At 40.9% G+C, this 12251-nt stretch overlaps 1 protein-coding gene across 3 annotated transcripts in view; it reads left to right on the top strand.

The window, feature by feature from the left end:
• The window catches only part of tmem132e (transmembrane protein 132E), a 412424-nt gene extending 401634 nt beyond the window's left edge, over positions 1–10790 (top strand). For 2 of the 3 annotated variants that reach the window (XM_017699485.2, XM_017699475.2), the window contains exons 8-9: positions 3279–3473; positions 6749–10790. In XM_017699485.2, the coding sequence (XP_017554974.1) occupies positions 3279–3473; positions 6749–7822 (1269 nt within the window). In that variant the 3' untranslated portion in view covers positions 7823–10790. The remainder of the gene's footprint in view (positions 1–3278; positions 3474–6748) is intronic. The other variant, XM_017699490.2, reaches the window with a different exon arrangement.
• Positions 10791–12251: the final 1461 nt, after the last annotated feature.

Genomic DNA, 12251 nt, shown 5'->3' with positions numbered 1-12251 from the left:
ACATTTCAAATAATTTTATTCAAAAATAAACTTGGACATTGAGTGCAGATGTACAGTGGGGTCCAAAAGTTTGAGACCACATTGAAGATCTGGTATTTAAAACTGGAAATACTCAACAGAAAGTTTCACAACCTTGAGAAGTGTAAAAATAAAGAAAGGCTATGACAAGTAAAATGAAGGAGAAATATTCAAAGTTCTGCACTATTTCTAGGTCACAATTGAAACTGAAGCAAATTTGTGAAATTGACCACCTTAAGACCTTTTGTACAAATTTTTTTTTGCTCTTATTCCATCCACTGAAACATTTGACTTTCATGTGGATTCTGACTAATTTACTTCTGCCACCATTCTCACTGCAGGAGTTCTGGACCTTTTTTTAAAATGATTTTTTAAAGAACATTTATGGATGATTGTTATTAACTGATTGGATGATTGTGATTGGTGTCAGTTAGTATCATGGTAGGTGTGACATTTCTCATGGCAGAATTTCAGACCTAGAAGTTATTATTTATTCAGGACTTAAATTTGATCTTTTATTATGTCCACCCAGTAGCTTATGTAATATATAGGTGTGTGTGTGTGTGTGTGTGTGTGTGTGTGTGTGTGTGTGTGTGTGTGTGTGTGTGTGTCCTTTACTACTGTGAGTTGACATCCATTTCTGAGTAATTTAAACTCCTTCAGCAGAATGTTTGGATTAAGCAAACAAGAAACAAAAAGCTGTGGAAAGTAAAGCTGAATTACCAAAATATAAAATATCTGAATTTCTTTTAATTCCTTCCTCCAGTTCTTCCTCATACTGTGGAGACTCTGGCTCACGAGTGGAACATCATCTGCCTTCAATAATTCACTGTGTTATTTTGGAGACTCACTCAAGCTTCCCGAGCTTCCTGCTGCAGATTAGTTCTGTCTATGAATGATAAAGCTCATCATGGGCTTTTTTTTACATTTTTAGAATACAAACATTCTGACCTTGAAGAAAAAAAGAGAAAAATAGGCATAACTTACAGTGTCAAGAATGGCAGGTTACAGTGTTTTATAACAAGCATAGGTAGGGCTAGGTGTAGGCTTTATATATATATATATATATATATATATATATATATATATATATATATATATATATATATATATATATATATATGCATGCACATATGTGCATATGTGTATTTGTATTATACATGCATGACATAATACATTGTATATGCAGTTTATATGCAAGCGTATAGGTGGTTAGAAATAATGACAATTCATGCTCCTCTATCTGCCAGTCTGATGGATGAGTCTGGGTGAATGCTAAGAGAACATTACTTGCCTGACTGCATTGTTCCAACTGTAAAGTTTGGTGGAGGAGGGATAATGCTATTAGGTTGTTTTTCAGGTGTTGGCCTAGAACTCTTAGTTCCAGTGCAGGGAAATCTTGATGCTTCACAGACCAAGACATTATAGACAATTGTATGCTTCCAACCATGTGGGAACAGTTTGGGGAAGACTTCTAAGATTTTCTATTCTAGTATGACTGTGTCCCAGTGCACAAAGCAAGGTCCATAAAAGCATAGCTGGGAGAGTTTGGTGTGGAAGCTTCTATAGCTGCAAAGGAGCTATAGTAATGCCTATGGATTTAGAATGGGATGTCATAAAAGCTCCTGTAGGTGTCCCAAAACTTTGTATAATGTTCGTATAGTGTATGTAGGTACTTACGTATATAATTCATCTGGTGCATATTATTCTTACATATAAGTACTGAAATATAGATATGTGCACATCTAATATATATAGGGTATATTATATGATACAGTTACAGTTATATAATACAAATGGGACACGTGTATGTGAATGTACTCTTCTACAAATAGTAAAAAAACGAGATTGTTTTCTGTTGCTGAGTGGGGAGGACAGGGCTTGTAATAGCTCTAAAGTGACTAGTTGGGGGGAGGCGGTTTGGGGGGTTTGGTTCTGTGTCACCTGAGTGGTTTGGACTGCAGGTGTGCTATTTAGAGAGATTTTTTGTTACTTTGGCCTCTGGTCACAGAGTGTCTGAAGATTGTGTATGATCCACCCACTAAACACTGCTGTTATGCTGTCACTCTTGCACTCTGCCTCTCTAGCTGTCCGCTCCCATTCTCCTACCTCTTTGTATTCCTCTGTCTGTCTTTTCTTTCTCACTGCTGCGATCATGGTAGGTCTGTGACTGTGAGTCAGAATATTAGTCCAGGAGTGAGGAGAAGCCCACATAACATCAAAATGGAGTCCAACATGAAACCTAACGTGTGTCTACAAAACTGCTCTCACAGTGTGGATTTGCATTCAGTACAGAGAGGTTCAAGTCAGCACTTTGAGCGTTGCTTTGAAGAAGAAATGTCTTAAACATGGCAGAATTCTAAAGAACATTCTTCCAACCACAACTTTTCATTCATTTCGAATCATAATAAACTTCTCCTCTTCTTACAAACACAAATGTAGCATCAGCTGAACATTTTGAATCCACACTTTGGAGTTTCAGTGAGATATGATCAGAGTTGGGAACTAACAGAATTGATGTGACCATGCAAAGGTAACTGTCTTTTGTTACCAAAAAAGACCGTAATCATATTACAGAGTTGCATTTTACATTACATGTTCCATTTAAAGTGTTAACTGCTATAAACAGCCATATGCAAAAGTTTTTTACCACTGGGAAAAAGTTTTGTTTAAATAAGTTCAAATATCCTCTACAGAGAACATGTTAATGCCCTATTACTGTTTATTTGCTGAAGCCTAAAATGTTGCCCAATTCCTATTTTATGTCTTATTTTTTACAATATGCAAAACTCAGTGAAGAAATAGAAATGAGTAAATAAATGTCAAATTTAAGAGTGTTTTCTAAAGAGGATATGCTTATTTACTGTCATTTGACTGGGGGTGTTGCATATGACTGTACTCTCCAAAAAGAATAAATGCTGTCAGCAGGTAGTGCACTGTGTAAAGAAAAAAAACCCCTAAACAATGTGTTTACGTTGACAGCTAGGAAATCCGATTCTCACGAGTGCAATTTGAAGCATAGTTTGCCTTGCAGGATAAAATAGGAATGTGTAAATTATTCAATATTTATCTATTACAAAATGTGCAAGCCTTACTTGAATACCTGCTGAACTCCACCAAAATATTTAATGACTATTTCTAATGAACATACATGTAGCACACATAAAGTGCAGACAGTTCTATACCACCTACATTGTTTCTGTGCATTTACCGTGGTTACCGTGTGTACATTAAAACAACGTACTGTCTTTTTCTGCAAGGTTGAATCCCCGCTAGCAGTAGAGGCCCTGTTGGGTGAGGCGGCGTTCTCCGTGGTGGATGAGAAAGTGTCCATAGTTGATCTGCGTGTCCATGCCATCTCTGGACTGACGCTGAGTCTACAGCCCAGCCCTGGCAACAGCCACACTATGGTTGCCAAAGCAACTGGCTTACAGACGCTCTCCACTCTCAAGCAGGTATTACTGACTTATTTCATAACATGGGTGGATGTCATCGTGTCTTGCTTTGCTTAGGTCTTTTCAAATGGTTGTAAGAGATGAGAATTTTCACTGGATGCGTATAAAGAATAACCTGCGATGACCTTATCATTTCAGTTTCTTTCAAACAAGTTTATAGAAGTATAATGTTTCTTTCTTTGATGACAGCTGCTGACCTTTTAGCCTGTTTTGAGAGCAGTAGGTGATGGTCCTCAAGAACGCAGCCAAACCCTTTTTGTTCCAACAGGTATAATATTCTTCAGAAAAGATGAATCTGAAAAGTTAACCAGCCATTTCAGGGATATATAATTTCCATGGCAACGTACCATAGCATAACACTAGCAGGACCAGAAGAACTGCTCTTGCAAATAATTAAAGTTGTTGTTTTGTCAGACTACCAGACCATCACTGTCACAGAAAAATCTTCGTTCTCAACTTTTGACAGTCATGATTTTTTTTGGCTGTTCCCCTTTAGGTTGTCCGGGTAAACATGGAGAAACTAATATCATAAGGCCAACAAGCTGAAGAAATTGAATACAGAGTTATGGTCCTGGATGGCGAGAGTACAGCACAGATTGGGCTTTTCCCAACTCAGGCACAGTTACTAAATCTGGTTGTTAACTGATGAGTCGAATCAGGTGCATTTGAGCAAGGAAACCCCCAACCTGTACTGGACTAAGGCCCTCCAGGATTGGAGCTGGACGATATATTGTGAAACCTCCTTGGTACCTTGGCCACAATTCTCTGGCTACATACATGTTCAGTACAGAAATAAGTGTATGGAAATTGTAGTAGCCACTTTAGTCAAAAGCACAGAGGGTCAACTAGGGTCATTCCTCATAGATTCTTTGATATTTGGCTGAAGTTACTCTGAAACCGTCTGTGTTGTAAAGTATCAGTCAGCTTTATGAGGAAAAACCAAGTTGCCAAATCTCACTTGCTGTTTCTTCCAGAGCAGCATGTATTGCATGGGGTTTGGACAAGTTCACATGGCTGCTTAGTCAAAGTGTTGTGTTTTGCTCATCAAACATAGATCACAGAACCATGCCAAACTGCACTAGCGAATAATTATATGCATTTAGAGTTGGATCTGTCAATATTGCAGTGCCATCAATGGATGAAGTCACATTCCCTTGTAGCATTAATTTGCTTCAGATTCTTTGTTTTCTCTAATATTTGCATATTCAGAATTGGACGAACTCTGATGGCACATGTTGACAGTACAACTCCTCGTCAGGTTCTGGAGATCCATCGGCCAATTAGCTGCAGCTCGCTCTGCCAAGCTAGCCCCATAGGTGCAATAAAGGACTGTTTGACATTCAGACGTATTCAAATCTTCCCCCAGTATCAGCGCACCAAATGAGACGCCGTCTTGCTTAATAAGGAGCCAAAAACACGCCGCCACTTCTGTTCCTTCCCGCTCGAATGGCACCGGGGGAGCGCCGTACATTTGCTTTGTAATCCTCCCAAAGCTTTAATTGAGGCTTGTATTTTGGAGCGAGGCTCCCACGGATGCCGCCATGCTAATTTGCCTCGACGTCTCGGGCAGATACCCGAGCTCCACCGGCGGGAGCTTGGGACCACACTTGAATTTTTTTGCTGTCTTTCTTCGTCTTTTTCTCTCTTCTGTACTTCAACCCAAAAAGCATCAAACAGTGGCTGGCCACTCTCAGTTCATGCATTAAAATCTAATTGCCCCCCCCCCCCCCCCCCCTCACGCCCCCATCCAATGGCTTGGCCACCTTTGGATTTAATTAGTGTAATGTATTGCCCTAAGTGCTCATGCCGTAAAAGCCTGAGATGACCCTCCTCTGTTCCGGTCGCTTGGCTCTCAAAGGAGAGCCTCCAGCCACTGCAGCCGTTCTGTCGGCCAGGAAAGTTTGCCCCGAGGCTTTCTCTTGCTCCTGCCATCCTTGTAGCGGAAATGATAAATGAACAGTGCTGCAGAGTGTTGACGGTCACGGTGTCAGCAGAGGCATGCTTTGTCCTCGCTCGTGTTTCTGCTTTGTCCCCTTCATTATTCCCCTGATGTGTGTCACCGTTTTTTTTCAAGCCATGTACGAAAGAGCTCATGCATCTGCATCAAGCTCTCTCCCATCGTTTGCCTAACTGGAATGCTCAAATTATTAATGTGCTGTATGCTAATGTGTTTCTTTCCTTTCCCGGTTTAGGAGATACTAGAGCGTTCCATAAATTCCCTCAATTTTTGAGAATATAATATATTGAGGATCTTGTCCACCAAAACGTGGTCTCACATCCTTGCTGTTCTGATATTAAACAATGCATCCATCATTTCCTAGCCAGACTCCATTGAAGCTTTGGAGAGCTGCAACTTATACCCACTTTTAAACTAGAGTTCCAAAAGTTCATCAGCACAGCTTTTTGCCTTAAATGTTTTATTCAAGCCATGCATATCAAAGACGGCCTTCTTCTTGACAAGCAAAGATGACAGCAACTGGGCCACAATGTCAGAGCAACCTTGAAGGTAGCAATGGTGTCTTTTAAGACTTTTAAGCTTTCGCAATGAGCCGTAACAGAGCGAAGCCAGACAAAACACTTCCTTCCCCATCTGAGGAGGAAAAAAAAACTAGACAGAAAAAACATACTTTGGCATTGCTGTCTAAAAGCATTCTGTCAAAGAAGGTTTTCCTTTTGTCTGCCTGCAAACAGGTGCAGGGCATGGTAGAATTGTTTTAGCTGCACGTTGGAGCAAAAGAAGGCAGCAGTCAAACCCATACTTGTACTGCACATGGTGTAAACACAAGTCTTGAATCAGCATCATTTTTCCTCATCTATGTTCCTAATGGTCAGATGAAGACTATGGAGTCATATGGCTAGCTCCAGGACAAAGAGTTATAGCGTTGAGGATCATGAGGCATTAGCAGTCTTTTATCAAAGAGACTTTTTTTCAGATAAGATTAAGGCCACAACTTTTTGCCAGTGATGATGGAATCTGTTCTCAAGCTGTGCTGATCCCAGTTATTTTTGATAATAACCCTGCTAATGCCTAATTGCACATTAAGGAAAGCAAAAGAGTTTAAAGGTAATTTTAAGCACATGTGAAGCTAATATGTTTGTACTTGCTCAGTCTGTGTCATGGAGGAATGCCCGTCTCTGTTTCAGAACCTTCTTATTATTCTTTGTTGTGTGATGAAAGTGTGCAGTTTCTCTGAAGGACTGTCTGAAAATAACATGGTGCTTGTGCGAAGTGCTCATGTTATGACTGATTCCCATTTCATCTTGCTTCTTTGCAGGAGTCCACCCTCTCCATCTGGGTCTATTTCAGCGACAACACGGCTGCCCCACTCGGCATATATGACCCCAAGGACTACAACCTTAATGCCTCCACACTGGATGATAAGGTGGTCTCCGTTTCCCAGGAGCCTCAGCAGAGGTGGCCAGTCATCATTGCAGAGGGAGAGGGATCTGGGGAGATTGTGCGTGTGGAGATGACCATATGCGAAGCCTGCCAGAAGACAAAACGCAAGAGCGTGATTGCGTTCGCTCCAGTTCATGTCAAGGTTCGCTTCGGTCCTGAGGAAGATTCTGAGGAAGCTGAAGAACTAGAGACTGAGGTGGAGACTAAAGTACCAGTCAGTACAAGGAGAACCATAATTGATCCCAGTATCGGTGCTGGCTACGAACCATCCAATGAGCAGCCTGCCAGTGTCCCAATTGACTACACCAACTTCCCCACCATCAGCAACCAGGAGCGACCAACAGAGGAAGAAGAGGAGGAAGACGATGAGTTTGTACATTCACCTCGTAGTATGACTGACCTGGAGATTGGCATGTATGCCCTTTTGGGTGTCTTCTGTCTTGCAATTCTGGTCTTTCTAATCAACTGCATTGTGTTCGTCCTTAAGTACCGGCACAAGCGTATCCCACCAGAAGGCCAGGCCAACATGGACCACTCACACCACTGGGTGTTCCTGGGTAACGGGCAACCTTTGCGAGCTCAGAGTGACCTTTCCCCGCAGACGGTGGAGAGTCCAAGCAACCCCTTGGAAGGGGTACAGACTTGCTGCCATGGAGACCACCACAGCAGCGGAAGCTCTCAGACCAGCGTCCAGAGCCAGGTCCATGGCCGAGGAGACGGCAGTTCTGGTGGCTCGACCAAGGAGCCTGGAGAAGAGGCTAGTTCGCCCACGTCTAAGCGCAAGCGTGTCAAGTTCACCACCTTCACTACACTGCCCACAGAGGAGCTGCCCTACAACTCCATCCCCATAGCCGATGAGGAGGACATTCAGTGGGTATGTCAGGACATGGGCTTCCAAGACCCAGAGGAACTGCATGATTACATGCGCAGGATAAAAGAAATCGCCTAATTTGGCATCTAGGAGCTTTCTAAAACAAATCGCCTAATTTGGCATCTAGGAGCTTTCTAAAAGACCTTCCTTTCTAATCTTCTCTTTTTTTTTCTCCCCTCACTCTAGTGGAGTTATCTTTTCACACGAATGAAGGAGTGACCGAGGTCTACTGTCCTGTTTCTTTGGGGGTCGTATTGCACAGTGCCATTTTCCTTCTAAACGTGTCGGAACAGCAGCGAAAGATAACCGGCAAAAAAAAAAATAAAATAAAAAAGAACAAAAACAGAAACAATAGGTGGAAAGCCAAATTCAAGACTAGAGGATCTTTTAATCGCTAGCACAAATGGCTTTAGTGTTTGTGTCATCCTTTCTCAGGCGAAGAGGGCATCTCTAACGGAAACCCAGTGTTTTGAGTTCTCAGCAAACAGTGTCGCGATGGATTCCTAAAGCGCTTCATCACTCCTATCGGGAGGAGGTGTGGGTTACCCTGCTGTGGACAGGATCTTTCTCAGAAGAACTCCACGAGTCTTGGCACTGTGTCCGTAGTTCTTTTTCTTTTCTCTCTCTCTCTTTCGAACATCCGAGTATTCTTCTCCAACAAAGAGGCCTTTGTAGTGCAGATTTTAATTTTACTCAGAGAAAAAAAGTGTTTGAGAGGCGTCACTCTCTTGCCGCTGCTGGCAAGCAGTTCTGTTACAGTAAATGTCAAAGACGATCATTAGGACACAGATACTGTTGTTTTTTTTGTTTTTGTTTTTTTACGCCAATATTAAGAAAACACTGAATGGTTGTCTCTCTATACCCTTTTTAGCATTGTCTTCGTGCAACACCTTTTTTTCCCCTCCAAATTTCCGAATTACTTTTTCATACGTCTGTAGCATTTTCATACTAAAGCCTACTTTTGGATCTCTGGTTCACTCATTTCCCTGGTTAAGTCAGATGCCTTATTAAATGAATTTTAACAATCACAACCTCTCTTTGTGTTGACACCATGCTTGTTCACATTAGTAAGCGTCATCGTAGGCTGGGTAACTATCCAAACTACTTAATGTCATGGAAATCGGTATCAGCGAAGGGGGAAGGTAGCAGCTTGTACATTGTGACATGAAATATGTTCTCCAGCCTTCATTTGCATGAGAGGAGAATTTAAGGCACAACCAGCTGTTTTATGTTTTTCCCAAAATTTGTAAATGTTTGTATTGTGATAATTATCTAATCATGCCTAAATAACAATAGAGGACATATTATGTTACCATGCATTACATGCATGCAGTGCCAGCCCTGCCCTTCTGTGTACATGCCATATTCTGCTTAATCATTTCTACTGAAGCTTATTGCCATTGCATTTCTCAGTTCCCCCTGAGACAGGGTGAAATGTCAGAGAAGTGCTTGTCATTCATTTGGATCTCATCATGTGATTATTATTCTTTTAATGTGCTAACTACTCACTTCCCACGCAAACATGAGGAACTCTAATTAAAACACGAAAATCTACTTGAACACATGCAGGATGAGGAATTCTGTGTAGCAAATAAATATGATCGGTATTATCGTCACTGAGTTGTATGCTTAAATTCTGTACATATTATTACATACTCTTTATTTATACATGTAAGCATTTTTCCCTTTTTTAACAAGCTATAGTTTTGAAGACTAGGAATCGCAGAAACACATTATTATGCCTGCCTTTTTACACTAGTAAATGCCAGCTGGGTTTGCTGGTGGAAATGCCACATTAAATCATGTTTTTTAACCAGCTTTATTTCTTACAACATTGATTATATAATTAGCTAGTTTTCTGTAGGACACAAGAAGATCACTTCTAAGCACTGAAACTGTCATTTACTAGTGTAGAAACATTTGGAAGGGGTTTGAAAGTATTTAGTCGATTGGGGAACGATTGTTCTGGAGATGTTGCTGACCAAGCCAAGGATGATTTAATGGGTAGAGTCTCCACAGTTTCTTCAGGACACAGTAAATCTCCTGAAGTCATAAATGCATTCATTTCTCCATTGTGTCTTGCTCAGTCAGTCACATTAATCATTTTAACCATGAGGAAACATACATTCCTGTCATACTTTTCTTTATTTATTGCCTTTATCCTCTGGTTTGAGCAGAAGCCCATTGCACTCTAGGTCAGAATCACAGAGGACCTAATATCGAACCCTGACTCACCTCACACATCCCATTCTGCCTTATATGATTTACAGCGCTCCCCATCTTCTTACCCAAGGTTAATATTTAAAAATGAAACATCCCAGTAAAAGTAATGTGTTGAAATGGCAATGAAATTGTACAAACAGGTCAATCTATCATTGTTATATACAAATAAAACCATCCATCATTCCGTCTCAAGGTTTCAACAGTTAAATTAAACCTGAACCTGAAAGTTTGTTTTATGACCCAAAGCTTCAAATCACAAGTTCAACGATGGTGTCTCAGGATGAATGTATACCTTCCAGCTGTACTTTGACCATCAAAACGAGTATCATGTCCAATGTATTACCAAGGTCAACCAGTAGGGTGCTAACGCTTAAAACTACTAGCAAGTTTCTAGTAGCAGCTCATGCATTCTTACTTGTTTTCTTTTCTGTTTTATTTTCCCACACCATGTCGATGCCATGAACATCAGAACGTCTGGCTGTCACAACAGTGACCCTTTGCATTTCAGATTGTTTTCTACCTTCCTCCATGTATATATGTATATGCAAATCCATTTTGTAATGTGACGCCACAATTATGATATGTGTCTGTTTTTAAAGGAGCTGCTACTAGGTCTTTGCTACGGCCACACGCTGTGATGTGGAGTAGTACATTTTGAGCTGTACTCTATGGGAACCTGCTAAAGCACGGTCATGGCAGTGCTGTGCTGCCTCACTCTTAATGTACAGAGCACTGTTAAAATTCCTGTATTCTTCTGGAAAAAAATCAAATCCCTTGTATTCCCCACTTATATGTAAGTACTAAAGAAAATACAATGCATAAACTCTTGTGTACGGCCTCTTTAATGCTCACACAACAGAGTATTGGCATGGTTCTCTCCTCATTGTTATGCTATAGAACAGCACTAACATTTTTCAAAGCCGCATAACTACCTTGCAAGTAAGGTAGGTTGCCTTAACAAGGCTGCAATTTGCTGCACTAAAAAAGGCATGCAGAGACTATAATTTCTGATCGGCCGAGGCAACGTTTTCATAGAAATGTATCACCACCTCTCTAGGCTATAGGTGCAGTAGGTAATATCTTGAATGTCATACTGGTTCTCCACTTTTCCTTGCCTGGCTGTATGGCTTGTCGCTGTATCAGAATACTAATTAACCTGTACAAGAAAAAGAGAAGCATGTTCTCAGCTCAAAATGTGGTTTAGAGCCTTACAGTGACACTGCTCAGAACCTTCAGTCACATTCCAGGGTTAAATTGGGATTTAGGAGGTGGGGATCGGATCCCTATTTTTCCATGAGTGTCAAAGTGGGAATTATGCAAACGTTCCTGCACTAATGTGATTACAAGTAGTAGCCTGTTTTTTTTCCCTTAATGGTGTAATTATGTCAATTAATGTATATGAATATATAAAAATAAATACTCACCGAGCACTTTATTAGGAACACTTGTACACCTACTCATTCGTGCAATTACTGAATAAGCCATTTGCATTGCAGTGCATAAAATCATGCACATACAGGCCAGCAGCTTCAGGTAATACTAACATCAACCATCAGAATGGGGTAAAATGTGACTGTGGCATGATTACTGGTGCCAGATGGGCAGATTTGGAGTATTTCTGTAACTGCTGATCTCCTGGAATTTTCATGTACAACAGTCTCTAGACTGGAAAAAAGTAGTCTGGTCTGATGAATCTTGATTTCTGCTGAGGCACACAGGGTCAGAATTTGGTGCCCTCAACTTGAATCATTGACCCAACCTACCATGGGTCAACAGTCCAGGCTGGTGGAGGTGGTGTAATGGTGTGGGGAATATTTTCTGGGCACACTTTGAGCCCATTAATACCAGTCAATCATAACTTACATCTCTTCGTAGCCACAATTTACCCAGCTTCTGTTGGCTACTTCCAGCATTATAATGCATTATGTTACAAAGCAACCGTCATCTCAAACTGATTTTACATGTGTTCTTCAGTGGCCTTCCCAGTGGCCAAATCTGAATCCACTAGATCTCCTGGGGGATGTGTGAACGAGAGCTTCAAAGCATGAAACATCTGCAGGTGCTGCATGATGCACTCATGTCCACATGGACCAGAATCTCATAAGATTAATTCCAACATCTTGTGGAATCCATGCCACAAAGAATTGAGGCTGTTTTGAGAAAGGAAGCCCTACCCATGTTGGTATAATGTTTCTAAAAAAGTGCTTGGTGAGTGTATACATCTTGATTTTCTAAGTGAACATATTTTTATTAGCAAATTTATCTACAATTTATAACAGCAAAT

The sequence above is a fragment of the Pygocentrus nattereri genome, chromosome 23 (assembly GCF_015220715.1).
Source record: "Pygocentrus nattereri isolate fPygNat1 chromosome 23, fPygNat1.pri, whole genome shotgun sequence".
NCBI lineage: Eukaryota > Metazoa > Chordata > Actinopteri > Characiformes > Serrasalmidae > Pygocentrus > Pygocentrus nattereri.
This window is presented reverse-complemented; position numbering and strand designations above follow the sequence as displayed.